This window comes from Gadus morhua, chromosome 13 (assembly GCF_902167405.1).
Source record: "Gadus morhua chromosome 13, gadMor3.0, whole genome shotgun sequence".
Classification (NCBI taxonomy): Eukaryota; Metazoa; Chordata; class Actinopteri; order Gadiformes; family Gadidae; genus Gadus; species Gadus morhua.
In genome coordinates this window covers 4,958,390-4,973,558 of record NC_044060.1, presented here as the reverse complement: position 1 = coordinate 4,973,558, position 15,169 = coordinate 4,958,390, and the positions used below count along the sequence as shown (strand labels likewise).

At 49.3% G+C, this 15,169-nt stretch overlaps 2 protein-coding genes across 2 annotated transcripts; one reads left to right on the top strand and one right to left on the bottom strand.

The window, feature by feature from the left end:
• Positions 1–279: 279 nt before the first annotated feature.
• avil (advillin) lies at positions 280–10,473 on the bottom strand. Its single transcript, XM_030375028.1, has 20 exons — positions 10,288–10,473; positions 9,851–9,945; positions 9,554–9,628; positions 8,949–9,145; positions 7,953–8,061; positions 7,754–7,864; positions 7,195–7,400; positions 6,986–7,064; positions 6,797–6,895; positions 6,549–6,702; positions 5,957–6,057; positions 5,502–5,639; positions 4,765–4,923; positions 3,838–4,017; positions 3,312–3,460; positions 2,677–2,821; positions 2,152–2,340; positions 1,951–2,025; positions 1,390–1,506; positions 280–897 (listed from the first exon to the last, which is right to left on the bottom strand). The coding sequence occupies exons 2-20, from the start codon at positions 9,908–9,910 to the stop codon at positions 784–786; spliced, it is 2,457 nt and encodes an 818-aa protein (XP_030230888.1). The 5' UTR covers positions 9,911–9,945; positions 10,288–10,473; the 3' UTR covers positions 280–783.
• A 639-nt stretch (positions 10,474–11,112) lies between these two features.
• Positions 11,113–14,527, top strand: olfml3b (olfactomedin-like 3b). The gene is made up of 3 exons (XM_030376001.1): positions 11,113–11,383; positions 12,584–12,869; positions 13,432–14,527. The coding sequence occupies exons 1-3, from the start codon at positions 11,285–11,287 to the stop codon at positions 14,211–14,213; spliced, it is 1,167 nt and encodes a 388-aa protein (XP_030231861.1). The 5' UTR covers positions 11,113–11,284; the 3' UTR covers positions 14,214–14,527.
• Positions 14,528–15,169: the final 642 nt, after the last annotated feature.

Genomic DNA, 15,169 nt, shown 5'->3' with positions numbered 1-15,169 from the left:
ACTAAAACAGGTTCGCTACTGTGTCGAAGCGTCATGTGGGGTGATTGTGTTTCGTCGACGCAGAACCATAATCAGCTCATGAAGTTAGTTCCATTTTACATTTGTCTTTAGGAAGGTTGTTGCATGTTAACCGAGGACAGAGTACAGAAACTAAGAACGTATAGAATGTGCGAATATATATCTATGTATGTATATTCTGTTAACATTTGATTAAAACACGGAGACTTAAAATATAAAACATTACAAAACTATCTAAATAAAGTATTATCAAACAATATCTGTGTTTATTCACGGGACCACTTTATTCCAGAAATGTTGAAACTGTTGCAGACAATTTAACCAGGAAGCAAAACACAACCTTTTAACTGCTACTCTTCAATATACAAGATATTGGCCCTCAAGATCCCTCAGAACAACGATATGCAAAGGTAAGTCTTTATCAAATAAGAAAATGTGTTTATTTTGAGGTTGAGATGAATATGACGGATGAAAAGAACATGGGTTTATGTCTTGCTTCTCATACTGACATGCATACTGATGACAAGCATATAACCTGGAATAAAACAGATCTAATAACTAGCTATCGTATGTCTATATTAAGCACACCTAACCTACTTCCTGAACTTAACTTACAACATTGAATTCACGCATAACATTCAGACGATGAACTGTGATAATGCCTTCATATCAGACACATGAATACATCATATGAAAGTAACAAAAAATGTCACTTTAAGTGGACTTAAAGTATCAAAGTCCTGTTTACAGCGGTGAGGAGTGAGGTCAGAACAGCCCTTTCTCCTTCTTCAGCTTCAGTCGCTTCCAGGCGGGAAGGTCCACAAACTCCCCCTTGGAGAGCTGGAAGATTTCCTGGAAGTCTGCGTCCGACAGGTACTTCTGGAAATCAATTGAAAAGATTACTCAGAATGTTCACACATGCGTGACCGGCCTGTGGGGGGGGGGGAGGGGGAGAGAGAGAGAGAGAGAGAAGGGGGGGGGGGAGAGAGAGCGAGAGAGAGAGAGAGAGAGAGGGGGGGGGGGGGGGGGAGAGAGAGAGAGAGTGAGAGAGAGAGAGAGAGAGAGAGAGAGAGAGAGAGAGAGAGAGAGAGATGGAGAGAGAGAGAGAGAGAGAGAGAGAGAGAGAGAGAGAGAGAGAGAGAGAGAGAGAGAGAGACAGAGAGCAGCATTCCAGCATTCCAGCACCGTGCCCTGGTTCTGCTCCACCAGTGCAGAGCACCACCCGCTGCTCCGACTCTTATGTTGTGTTATGAACATGGTAGGGCAATAGAAAGCTCAATCTACTGTGTGTGTGTGTGTGTGTGTGTGTGTGTGTGTGTGTGTGTGTGTGTGTGTGTGTGTGTGTGTGTGTGTGTGTGTGTGTCCACCCACCTCCTTGTGGGCTGGGTCCACCCCTTCGGGCAGCTCAGAGCTCTGCTTGTGGAGCAGCTCCTCCGCTGGGTGGGGGTCGTAGTTCGCCTCCTCCTCAGCTCCACCGTTCTGCTCCACCTGGGGGGGTGGGGAGGGTGTGGAATTCAAACAGACCCGTCAACTCTCCAGCTCCATTTCTCAAACCTTTAGTTCATTCATAGTTCAATCATAGTTTAATCATCATAATTCATAATTCATAATTTGCTAATTTGCTACTTCCAGGAGCATCTCTCAATGATTTCGGAAGTCATTTGAATTCATAGAATTCATAAATTCATAACAACATAACGTTCATATTTTTTATATTATTACATTGCATGGAAAATTCTACGAATTTATGATTTTAAGAATTCTATGAATTTAAATTACTTCCGAAATCATTGAGAGATGCTCCTGGAATGAGCATCCATGAATTGAAATGACTTCAGACGAAGTTATTGAAATTCATGGATCGTTGGACATTTTGCATTCTGCATTCAGCCTCCGTTCCCGTGACGTGGGTCGGCAGGAGAGCACACTCACGCTGCTGGGCACCTGAACGGGCATCGGGGCCGAGTCCCCGAGCTCCCTCCTCATCTCCTCGTACGAGTTCCCTCCCTAATAAGGACATTATTCTCCCATCGTTATTCAGATCCGTGAAACAGTTTTGCATTCGAAAACGATTCCAAACAAATGGAAATATCACACGAAAGCTTCGCTTAGAAGCGCACGAGTCCCACTCACGCTCCACTTGAAGGGGTCCCAGGCAGCGAACCAGCCCGTGAAGGTGGGCGGTTCGAACCCCTGTTTGATCAGGATGATGGGCGTGTCTGGGTCTCGGCCGCCCGGGTGTGTGCGCAGGAAGTCGCGGCTGGTCGGGATGACCTCCTTCTTCTCGGTCTCGTTGGCGTCCTGGCCGACCCAGATGAAGACCTGCGGCGACCGGGAGCACAAAAACACAGGCGGGGATTCGAACCCTCCGTTACGTCCTCAGATGCTACTCGTCGCAGTGCATTACCATATTCTATTCAATAAAGTTGGATAGATATGTTTCCAGACCTGAAATCAGAATTTGATGTTTAACGGACGTTTATCGGATGTTTAATCAGACCTTATTCTATTCAAACACGTTACTGTCGTTGGGCAAACCCCCAGCAGCAGGCGGGCCCGCAAGGTGGTTGAGCCCATGAGCCTAGCTGATCCTCTAAGCCCTGCCGGGCCGGCGCCCTTAACCCCGCCCCGCCCCTAGCCCCGCCCCTTCCCGCCCACCTGGTCCCAGGTGTCCAGCAGCATGACGTCGTCCGTGCTCAGGTCATCCTGGTTGAACTGGGAGATCTCCTCCGCCATGAAGCGGCCCGTCTTGTTGGAGCACTCGAACAGGCGGGGCGGGTGGTCCGGAACCAGCTGCTGCAATCTGCACGCACGCACCCACACGCACACGCACGCCATGCACATGGAGGCTCACACACACACACACACACACACACACAGAAACACACACAACCACACACACACATGCATACGCATGCATATGCACACATACATGCACATAGAGGCGCACACACACAAACACACACGCACAAATACGCATGCAGATGCGCTCACACGTGCACACGCACAAACATACACACGCACACAAACAAAAGTGCGAGGGCCCACATGTCCCCGTGTGCATGCACACACATGCAAGCAAAGACATTCACACATACACACACACACACACACACACACACACACACACACACACACACACACACACACACACACACACACACACACACACACACACGCAAGCACCCACACACATGCATACACAGGTTTAATAATGAAGGCGTTCCTCTGGGTTTTGAGTGTAAGGCGAATCGGCCTTTCGGCTCCTTCTGGATGCGGTCTCTGGTCGGTGCCTTTTATCGCTGGCGTAGGGGGCTTTCCCTCCAAGCAGGCTCCAGAACTCCACCGACTCCTGGCCCTCCACCTCCAGCTCAGAGTCGCTGCCCTTCCCGATCACGGTGGACATCTGCCGGGCCATGTTCCTCTCGTCTCCACTGGAGCCCTGGCAGAGAGAGCGGTGTCGCATTTATGGATCTGCGTCCACGCAGCGCAACGTCCACGCAGACGCGTACGACGCAGTAGTGAACCTGTTTTGGTTCTGCGGCGGCTTTTAGGGAGCTGACCTATCACAGCCCCTTGCTGCTGCGTCTCCTCGACGCAAGGTTAACATTTTTTTTGGGAGGGGCACGTCAGGCCCTTGCGGTGAACGCAAGGTGGGTCCGCAAGGATGTAATGGCTCCGTAAACCCCCTAGCGTTGCGTCGACGTGGAATACTAACTAAGCGAGGGTGCAGTCGCGCTAATCTCCCCGGCCCTCAGGAATGGTCTGCACGCTGCAAAGCATCATGGGTCCGGTGTGACACCAGTGCAGCCACCTCACCTTCCCACACCACAGGAACATCCCCGACTGGCTCTTCAGGAGGAACACGTCGTTGGAGTTCAGCGAGCTGGCCAGCGCCGACACCTCCATGGCCTTGGTGGAGGACGGGTCGGAGCCGCGCACCTGGAACAGCCGGACCGGGGGCTCGGGGTCGGTGCCGGCGGTCCGAGAGGTGCCCCCCTGCGGAGACAGGACCGGACACGTCTAGACGGAGGGGCTTGGCTGTGGGGAGGGTTTGTCAGTAACTACTGACCTCACCTGGGAGCCGGACTTATCTCTAGTCACGTTAGATAAGCCTCTATTTCTCATCTCTGTATAGAAATCTGAATGATGGGTGCCTTTATTGAGCCCATAACCACCGTCCTGTAATCTTATCGGTATTTTACCACCAGAAGGCGACGCTTTTATAAAAGAGGCCTTTTGTTGCTTCCTAATGCAAGATGCAAATGAGAAGGAAATACTGTTCCAGTAGATCAATAGCTCAGAGACTGGAACATCCCTCGCCTCCAGGTCCCAGTGGACGGCTGGTGTATCTATAACCACTGCTGCATCCTTATGAATAGCATTATACACTACAAAGTTACTAGATCAACAATAGTTAAATATTTAAAAAATATTAAAAAAATATTACATGATATCTATATATATAATATTAATATATTAAAAAACGACAGAGCAGATGATGATGTTTTTGATGAAGTCAATCGTTATTTGTATTATTTGTGGTTGTAGCAATAGTAGAAGTACTTTTGGTTGCATAGTAGTAGTAGTAGTAGTAGTAGTTGCAGTACTAGTAGTAGTAGTAGTATATAATCTTGGTTGTATCCAAATCACATCACCATAGTGATATATATGTATGGATAAATCTATCTATCTAGATATATCTATATAGTTAGATAGACATATATTAGTGAACATGAGGCCTACCTCGAAGATGACCATCCTGCCCTTGAATATGGTCATGAAGTGCTTGGACTCCTTGCCCATGGGCACTCTGATCTGGACCGGCTCTCCTCCGTACTTCTGGTCGAGGTTCACGGCCTGGAAGGCTGAGGCAGCCAGCTCATCCGTGGTGGCATGCCGGCCCTGAGGCACGACAGGTACATATAGATTATTAAATACTGTCAAGTATTGATCGTCTTTTAAATGGTGACGCTGGGCTTTTAAATGATCAGTTGTCTTTCGAGCGGTCTGTTGTCCTTTAATCGGCGGGTTGTCTTTTAAACTCCCAGTTGTCTTTTAAACTGTGATGTTGTCTTTTAAAAGGCTGGTTGTCTTTTAAACTCCCAGTTGTCTTTTAAACAGCTGGTGGTCTTTTAAACTCCCAGTTGTCTTTTAAACTGTGATGTTGTCTTTTAAAAAAAAGGCTGGTTGTCTTTTAAACTCCCAGTTGTCTTTTAAACAGCTGGTGGTCTTTTAAACTCCCAGTTGTCTTTTAAACTGTGATGTTGTCTTTTAAAAGGCTGGTTGTCTTTTAAACTCCCAGTTGTCTTTTAAACAGCTGGTGGTCTTTTAAACTCCCAGTTGTCTTTTAAACAGCTGGTGGTCTTTTAAACTGTCTGTCTTTTAAACGGCCGGTTGTCTTTTAAGCGTTGCGGTTGTCTTTTTTCTTTAATCGGTGCCCCTTAAGGAGGCCTCTCCTTAAGGGGGGCGCCTCTCCTCACCTGCCACATGTAGAGGATGTAGTGCTGCTTGCTGTTCACCAGGTAGGTGTACAGGATCAGGTAGCAGTCCCCTCCGAAGAAGTACCCTTGCCACTCTGGCTTCACGGCCACCAGCTCCAGATCCTCGATGCGCCAGACCTGGCCACACCACAGACGGACCACACGGGTCGTTCGGAGACAGGCGTTAAAACCATCAGGGTTAGAGGTTTGACTCCCGCTCAGCCATATCGCCTGGCAAGAGCCAGCCCTCGCACCACAACTATCATTGACCAGGAAAGACCTCCGGGAGACAACGGGGGTACCAGGGTAACGCAGCCCGCCCGAGACGCCAAACCAATGCTCATGGTACTGCAGGACTCCTTGGCTGACAGCGTACACCTTATGGCATGCATTCAAATCTGGATATATAAAAATAGCACATTATAAACAATGAAGGCTATGGAAATGCCCGATACCTCGACGTCCCCGCTGCCATTGTCCACCATGCGCTGCTGGGCGGCCACCTCGGGCATCAGGTGCATCTGGGCGGCGTCGAACGTCTCCTGGGTGACGAAGGCTGGAGTAGAGGCACGGCGTGGTTAATGTTGTAGGGTGGGGTAATAACATCCGACCACTAGGGGCAGTAGTGCCATCGCTGTGTACAATAACCTACTGCAAGCTATCCTGAGCTAGCCAGATGATGTATGGACGATTTAGGGGGGGATCCACATTTCCCGGTTTGGTAATATATAAGTAAAGAGTAACGTCTGTGTCAGTCTAGTTAATGTTAGTGTACCCAATATACTGACAGTAACATCTGTGTTAGTCTAGTTAATGTTAGTGTACCCAATATACTAACAGTAACGTCTGTATCAGTCTCGTTAATGTTAGTGTACCCAAAATACTAACAGTAACCTCTGTGTCAGTCTAGTTAATGTTAGTATACCCAAAATACTAACAGTAACCTCTGTGTCAGTCTAGTTAATGTTAGTATACCCAAAAGGTAGGGACCTGACCAGCCGGGGGGGGGGGTTGAAGTTGGGAACCTATGGAGAACCACGCACGTACCGACTTTCCCTCTGGTGTTGGTCCGGCCCAGACCCTGGGTCTGGTCCTTCACCGTCCAGCCCTGGAAGAGCTGCTTGAAGAGCGCAGACTCCGCCCCGTCGTTGACGGTCTCCACGTTGGTGTGGGCGGGGTAGTCCTTCACCTTGATGAACTCCTGCAGGGCACTCGGATTAGGATGGAGGTGCTCCCCAACGAAAAAAGCTCAAAGTGTGACACCGTGCCGCTCGGAGGAGTCGCGTGTTCCTCACCAGCGCTCGGGACATGGCCGCCTGCCTCTCTGCTTTGCTCGCCTTCTTCCCTTTCCAGACGAAGATCTTGGACCCTCCCTGGTCCACGATGTAGCAGTCCTGAACAACAGACGAATCCGTGAGAGGAGATGCAACGTGATGAGGAGGAGCCTACCTTGTCCTCATATGACCTGAGCCACCTGAGCTCACCTCATGATTCATCAGATCCTGGACCAGTGGCGTGGTGGCCACTTCTGTGACCTTCATGCTACCGCCGTCGTCAGAAACCCTGCGATGACCATAAACATACACGTAAACACAGATACGAATACAGAAGAACGCCTACTCCGAAGAACCACCGTGTTGTACGTAGCTCGTAGCGTGTATGGCGGCGTCGGCGAGGTGGTACAGTCGCTTACTTGTAGAGGACCAGCTTCGACTTCTGCTCCTGGTCAGCCTTCTCATCCGGCGCTCCGGCCTTCAGCTCGGAGGTCCTCTTCCCCAGGACGCCCTCCATCAGGTCCAAGCCCACCGGGGCGCCACCCTCAGCGTCCCCGTCCACCAGCAGGATGTCGGTCCGGCCACCCCTCTCGCGGTCCCGGATGTCTTTGGCCAGCAGCATCCCCTGATGAGGAAGAGAACGGGGTCCCTGACGGTAATCGCTTCAACATCTTAAACGAATTGTCGACAACATTGGGAGATGGGATTATTTGTTCTGGACGGACGTGGAACGATAAGGCTAACATAACCCGCTGAATCTCTTGTTTCTCTTCTGGGGAGACGAGACCCCATTCCATGGGGAGCAACACCAGCTGCCGGTTTATTTAGAAAGGGGAAAACGTTCTAACAGGCGATGAAATGGGATACTGGTGTAAAATGTTGGATTGGATCCCGCTTCATGCAGGACTTTGCCTCTTCGCATCCGCAAGTAAAGAAAGACATACAGATGTCCTATGACTACGAGTCCTCCAGACTTACCTTCAGCCTCTCCTGTCTGTTGCTCTTGGGCCCGTTCCACTGGACGATGGTCTTGCCCACGTCCAACAGGAACACGTCCCCCAGGTTGAAGCTCTCCCAGGACATCTCCACCTGGAACAGAAGGCACCGACTGAACTCACGTGGTCCCGGGCGGCGGCGCCTATCAGGGGCCCGGGCAGGGGCCGACTGACGTACCTACCTCCATGGCCATGACTCTCTTCCGTCCCTTCACGTGGAGAAGCCTCTCGACGTCGAAGCTGTTGGTCTCCGTGTGTCTCATGCCTGACGCCACCCCGCCTTTCTTACAGCTGCAACGAGAACACAACATGTACTTTCAGAGCGGCATGTCCTCTCCTTCCGTCCCTGGGCGTGTGGGGATTCTGTGGGTGAGGACATGCGTAGTGGTGCATCATGAGATTCAAAGAGCGCTTTTCTAACCAGTGGCCACTCAAAGCGTCTGACAATATTGCTTAACATTCACCCATTCACACACCCATTCACACACCGGCGGCAGAGTCAACCATGCGAGGCGACAGCCAGTTCGTTGGGAGCAGTTAGGGTGAGGTGTCTTGCTCAGGGACACCTCAACACTTGGTAAGGAGGAGCCAGGGATCGAACTTGCAACCTTCCGGTTACCAGCCAACCCGCTCTGACGCCTTAGACACATGCCACCCATGGGTACTTTCATTCTCCTCATGTCACGACTCTCATGGGAGAGGACCCATAAGCCTTGGACACAACTCTCATGGAAGAGGACCCATAAGCCTTGGACACGACTCTCATGGGAGAGGACCCATAAGCCTTGGACACGACTCTCATGGAAGAGGACCCATAAGCCTTGGACACGACTCTCATGGGAGAGGACCCATAAGCCTTGGACATGACTCTCATGGGAGAGGACCCATAAGCCTTGGACACGACTCTCATGGGAGAGGACCCATAAGCCTTGGACACGACTCTCATGGAAGAGGACCCATAAGCCTTGGACACGACTCTCATGGGAGAGGACCCATAAGCCTTGGACACGACTCTCATGGAAGAGGACCCATAAGCCTTGGACACAACTCTCATGGAAGAGGACCCATAAGCCTTGGACACGACTCTCATGGAAGAGGACCCATAAGCCTTGGACACGACTCTCATGGGAGAGTGCCCATAATCCCAGGGCCTCTCTTTCTTGTCTCGTCAGACTCACATGATCCCGTTCTTGAAGTAGCCCCTGAAGGCGTCGGACTCGTGGTTCTGGACCTCGCGGTGCTGGACGGGTGAGGAGCCCAGGAAGTCGTCCAGCTGGACCGTGTAGATGACGGCGGCCCCCTGCTCATCCTGGGACGACGCCGAGCCGATCCAGTAGTGGATGTCGTACCTGGCCGTGGCCCCGGACTTCTGGGTCTGCGGACAGGAAGTGGGAGGAATCATGGCATTCAAACTGAGGTGCTATTTTTACTTTTATTTTTATATATTTGTATGTATTTAAGCATATATATATTTTTCTTTTATCCTGAAAATGTCATTATATTTCTGAGATAATATGTCTGCATGTTTATCTGTCTTGTGTGTCTGGTGAGCCAAAGAAGAATTTCCAACTTGGTGGACATTTAAGATTTATTCTATTCTATTCTATTCTATTCTATTCTATTCTATTCTATTCTATTCTATGGACCAGGAAAACGAGGCCATGTGTGAACCAATCTGATGTCAATTAAGCAGATAATATCTGGAACAAAATAATGTATTGTACTAGGATATGCAAATGAAAAATACAGAGACACCATTGTGTGGGATGGAGCCATGACTTACAGAGAGTAGTATATAGCAGTCACCTTCATAGAAATTCCCATGCGATTTCTCGTTGACTAGCACGAGTTCCATTTTCTACGGAAGAGAAAAACAGATCTGTGATTAGTGTTCTATTTTTAAAACATAACCCTCATATTGAGTTTCTCATTTCTGAGGAAGGATTTTGAGGAAGCGAATTTGTTTTTTTCTCTGAGCTCAAACGTGGCGTGGAGAGAGAGCTAGTAGATCTATTCTCCTGATGTAGAGGTTCTACAGCATTTATGCCTTCAAATTAGTGCAAACAAAATATCAGGTTACCTCGATTCTCCAGATGAGGAGGCCGGGATTGTGAGTCACCGCTCTGAACGTGTACTCCATGTTGAGGCGCTGGTCTCTACCTCCGGGTGGCTCTCCTGTCAGCGTGAACAGGAAGGGGTTATTACTAGGGAGGAATAGTAGGAATACACAAAAACTAAAAGAAAAATAAATAGGATCCGTTACCTACATGTATCAAAGTCAAAGTCAGCTTTATTGTCAATTTCTTCACATGTACCAGACATACAAAGGAATCAGAAAGACATTTCTCACTATCCCATGTGAAATTGATAAATTGAAAAAAAGAATAGTAAAGTAGATATGGTCAGTGAATTCAGTACAGAATCAACAGACACCCTCTCAAAACCTAATAGGCTAAACAAAAATGAGTGTCCATATTAGTAATAGTATATATGAGAGAATGATTTCTCCAGAACTACCTGTCCTGTGGGTTCCGTGTCCAGCGGCCTGCAACTCCGCTGAGATTACCTCATGCTGCCAATCTTTTCACTCTTTCTGCCCAGAAACATTTGCCTGTGTTTGCATGCTTCTGGTCTTTTACGGCAGGACCGCCCAATCACTGGCCAAGATATACATCCAGCAGGCAAATCGGTGAGGGAAGAGGATAGTGTTTCATTCAAAGCAGCCCACACTGAGAAGAACCAGGTTACGGGGGGCATTAGCCGAGTGTGTTCCATATCGGGGCAAAAATGTCCGCTGGGATCACATTTCAGTCACTTTCCTTGCATGCAAATGTATTTATTTGCACATATTGCGCTATAATTGAATAATTATGAATTAAAAAAAGGCATTTAAATAATTGAATAAAACAAAAGCATTTTATTTGTGTCCGCTAGGGATAGAGAATAAATGATTAAAAATGTATCCATCAACAGAACAGAGCGAACATATACATATTTGTATTCAAATATCCAAATATCTTTTATAATATTTATTTATGATTTACATTTTACAATTTTCATGACATCATATTGCGGACATCTGTCTTTGCAATGAACTATTATAATCGATGTCTCTGTGTGGTCTTTGTTTATTAGAAGTGCCAAAGGACCTATGAAAAAACATTTCATGAGGAAGAATATACATGGAGACATAAAGCCATGCATAAATAGACAGCACCGACTATAGGTCTCACGTCCTCACTTCAGACGTCCTGTCCTGTGCAGGCAGCTCCAGCAGCCGGGCAGAGGGGCAGAAGTAGGGGGATGGGGGGGGGGGGGGGGGGGGGGGGCAGGAGAGGTTGTCTGCACTGGTGTTTCTTTAAGGCTGTGTGGGTCCATCAGCGCCAGATGTGTTCAGCTCCTCCCTGAAACATTCCAGTAGAGCTCCGTCCCTCTCCCGGTCCCCCAGTCCTGCTCCAGCTCCCCTCCGCCGCGACCAGCTGAGTCCAGCTCTCCCGATCCCTGCGCAGCAGACATGAGGGCGCTCGTTTTGCTGCTGACCGCCGCCTGCCTGGCCGGGGCACAGCATCAGGCCCTGATCGACTACCTGGAGCGCAGGCTGCTGGCCATCGAGGTAAGACCCCCGCCTTCTCCCCGCTGGCCCAGGGCTCCAGGGACACCCGCTGAGGAGAAACTTTCCAGCGGCAGGAAACCATCATGGAATTTGAGGAGGGAACTTCTGGGAAGATTTTCCTCGATGTATTTTCCTCCTTTGCGTTCTGACTGGTAATTGGCTGATGCTCCTGAAGGATGTAGGGCTAATTAATGGGCTGCAGTTTCCAGTCACTGATGACACGTTCCCCTTAAACCTCCACGTTGCACTTGTTCAAGGATTGGTCTATGACATAATTAATATCAATTTTTTAATGGCATTTAAAACAGGTATGCTCAAACTGCTTGGAATGAAGCAAAGTCTGGAAGACCAACCATGGCGACAGTCTCTTTAATTAAAACCCTGTTAGTTCAACTCTATAATAAGAACAATACAACAACCTGAACGTTTCCAGGTATTTATCCCATTTCTACCCCTTACCCCTTACCCCTTCCCCTTCCCCCTCCCCCTTGTTTTGAAGGGGTAAGGGGAAGGGGTAAGGGGAAGGGGTAAGGGGTAGAAATGGGATTGGGCCTTACTCTGTATTTGAGTGAAGTGTGATCCTCTTGCCAAAGGGTTTCCAGAACAAAGCGCTCTCTCAAGGAAACCAATATTAGTAGTATCCTGAGGGCTGGCTGCTGTTAGACATCAACAAGATATTCTTCTCCACAAGAATCGCTCCATTGTGCTTTTGTGTTTCATTATTTTTCCTATAAACCCTGGGGAGGAGTATTTGGTTGGTTTCCTTTGCTGCATTTCCAATTGAAATATTATGTAATATTAGATCTTCTGTTACCAGTGTGTATGCGTGGGTGTGTGCGTCTGTTTGTGTGCGTGTGCGTGCGTCTGTGCGTATACGTGTATGTGTGCACGGGTGTTTTTTGTGCGTGTGCGTCTGTGAATGTGTGCGTGTGTGCATGCGTGTATCTGTGTATGTGTGTGAATGTGTGTGTGTGCATGTGTGCGCATCTCTGTGTATATGTGTGTATTCTTGCATGTGTGTGTGTGTGTGTGTGTGTGTGTGTGTGTGTGTGTGTGTGTGTGTGTGTTTGCGTTGTGCGCGGGCATCGATCAGTTTCGGATCAGCCGCACAACATCGGGAACAGGAACCATGAATCTCAGCGTGTTTCTCCAGATGACCTTTTGACCCTTTGACCCCTGACCCTACTCGGGGTTCACCAGGACCGCATCACCCTGTGGCACGAGCAGACGACGCGCTACGCGGCGGAGCTCCGCGAGCTGAAGCAGCAGATGGTGGCGCAGCTGGACAACCTGGACAAGGAGAAGGAGTCGCTGAGGCTGAACCTGGACGGCGTGGGCGCCCGCGTGGACCGCGTGGAGCGGGAGATGGACTACATGGAGACGCAGAACGGCGCCCCGCCCTGCGTGGACGTGGACGACAAGCTGGTGGAGCAGCAGGTGACCCAGGTGAAGGAGAGGAACAAGGCGCGCTACGCTCAGCTCTCAGGTGAGGACCCACGGGGGGGGCTGGGGTCTGTTGGAGGCACCGGGGCCCGGACTAGAAGGTCAGGTGTCTGTTGGTCGAGCAAAGGGGTTGGATCATCGATCAGCATCGATGTTGGGTTTGTTTTGTTGCTTTTTCATCTGCTTGTTGATGTGCTGATAAACCCTACCTTCAGCTGACCTCTGACCCTAGACTGTAGCTGATGAACCCTTCACCTGACCTTTAACCCTTCACCTGACCTCTGTCCCTAGACTGTAAGCTGATGAACCCTTCACCTTTAACCCTTCACCTGACCTCTGTCCCTAGACTATGGCTGATGAACCCTTCACCTTTAACCCTTCACCTGACCTATGATCCTAGACTTGATGATGTCTCCACAGACATCATCAAGCTGATAACCTCTCCCCTAACCTGACCTCTGAACCTTCAGATGAACTTTGACCCTAGACTGTAGCTGATGAACCCTTCCCCTGACCTTTAACCCTTCACTTGACCTCTGTCCCTAGACTGTAGCTGATGAACCCTTCACCTGACCTTTAACCCTTCACCTGACCTCTGTCCCTAGACTGCAGCGAGATGATCTCCAGCATCAAAGCCATGAAGATCGTGAAGAAGCTGGGAGGGCCGAAGGGCATGTGGACCAAAGACGTGGGCGGGGCCTCGGGGAAGGTGTACGTCCTGAACGGCACGGACCAGGGCACCGTCTACGAGTTCGCCTCGCTGCAGGATTTCACCGGCTCGCCCGACGACGCCTCCCTGGCCCGCGCCCTCAGCCTGCCGTCGCTGTGGCAGGGCACGGGCCACCTGGTGTACCAGCACCACCTGTACTACGTCAGCGACCAGCTGCGGGTGCTGAAATACGACCTGAGGAACGCGTCGCTGGCGGACAGCGTGGTGTTCCCCGCCGCCGACCACGTGCCGGTGTACGGCCTGACCCCGGAGACGGTCATCGACCTGGCGGTGGACGAGGAGGGGCTGTGGGTGGTCCACGCCACGCGCCGGAACCTCCCGCACATCTCCCTCGCCAAGATGGACGCCCGCACCCTCGACCTGGAGCAGAGCTGGGACACGCCCTGCCCCACGGAGAACGCCGAGGCGTCCTTCGTGATCTGCGGCACGCTGTACGTGGTGTACAACACGCCGCAGCCGGGGCGCTCCCGCGTGCAGTGCGTGTTCGACGTCAACGGCCTGGTGAGCGGCGAGGAGGCCCCGCTCGTCTACTTCCCCAAGCGCTACGGCGCCCACTCCAGCCTCAAGTACAACCCCCGCGAGCAGCTGCTGTACGCCTGGGACGACGGCTACCAGATGGTGTACCGGCTGGTGATGAAGCCCAAGCTGGAGGTGTAGGAGGCGGGGGGGGCCGACCGCGAGCAGGGAGCAGCCGTGTGGTGGAGCTGTGTAGAAGCAGGCCTAGTTAACTCCCTCAGCTGTAGTTTCCTTTAGAGTTAAGTTATGACTAAAGCCTCGATGGGTTATTAAAGTGTGTGACAGTTTGGCTTCAACCGTTTATTGAGCCATCTTTTGTTTGATTGTTGATTGTTTTGTTCTGTGTGTGAACGTGAGTGTGTGTTTGGGTGTGAAAGCGTGTGTGTGTGGGAGTAGTTTCTGCTCTTTTACTTTCTGTTCTGTCATTTCATGTGTAATAAAGCATAATAGTGTCACCGTGTTTTATTGTGTTCATCGTAACGGTCGTAACTCTGTCACCTGACAAACGCAGAGCACTACTGACATCTAGTGTGCGAAATAATAGCAACATGCATCTGTACTATAAGAAGATTTTCTACAACAAAGCATTACATCTGAAATCTGAACGCATATTCTAGTAGCCCTATGCAAGAACGATCAATAAGCTTTATTCAGGTATTTTCATCAATTAAAGTTTATGCTAATACCTGAATTAAGCTTTATAAATTATTTAATTTAATTTCATGTTCATGAATATATATATATATATATATATATATATATATATATATATATATATATATATATATATATATATATATATATATATATATATATATATATATATATATAGCATTCAATTGTTGACTTAGTAAGAGTTGATTAAAGTTGTTGCTGTCACTTAGACTCAAATTGCATAACACATGATTCATCAGCCCTTGCAGAAATACACAGAACAATTATCCTCCTCTGTAATCTAATCACGTTTGTACTTGTATCAAATCAATGATTTATTCACTAGTGGGAAAAACGGACTGAATCAAATACACCCTAAAGTGTTGTTATAGTCTACACCTCCACCCTGTTATAGTCTACACCTCCACCCTGTTATTATAGGT

Excerpts from the sequence above, each read along its gene's own strand:
- avil (XM_030375028.1), bottom strand. The coding sequence starts at position 9,910 with ATGGAGTACACGTTCAGAGCGGTGACTCACAATCCCGGCCTCCTCATC. Across the intron at positions 7,865-7,952 it reads AGAGAGTCATGGCCATGGAG|GTGGAGATGTCCTGGGAGAG; the intron begins GTAGGTACGTCA and ends CTTCTGTTCCAG. Across the intron at positions 1,507-1,950 it reads CCGTTCAGGTGCCCAGCAGC|GTGGAGCAGAACGGTGGAGC; the intron begins GTGAGTGTGCTC and ends CCACCCCCCCAG.
- olfml3b (XM_030376001.1), top strand. The coding sequence starts at position 11,285 with ATGAGGGCGCTCGTTTTGCTGCTGACCGCCGCCTGCCTGGCCGGGGCA. Across the intron at positions 11,384-12,583 it reads GCAGGCTGCTGGCCATCGAG|GACCGCATCACCCTGTGGCA; the intron begins GTAAGACCCCCG and ends GGGGTTCACCAG. Across the intron at positions 12,870-13,431 it reads GCGCTACGCTCAGCTCTCAG|ACTGCAGCGAGATGATCTCC; the intron begins GTGAGGACCCAC and ends CTCTGTCCCTAG.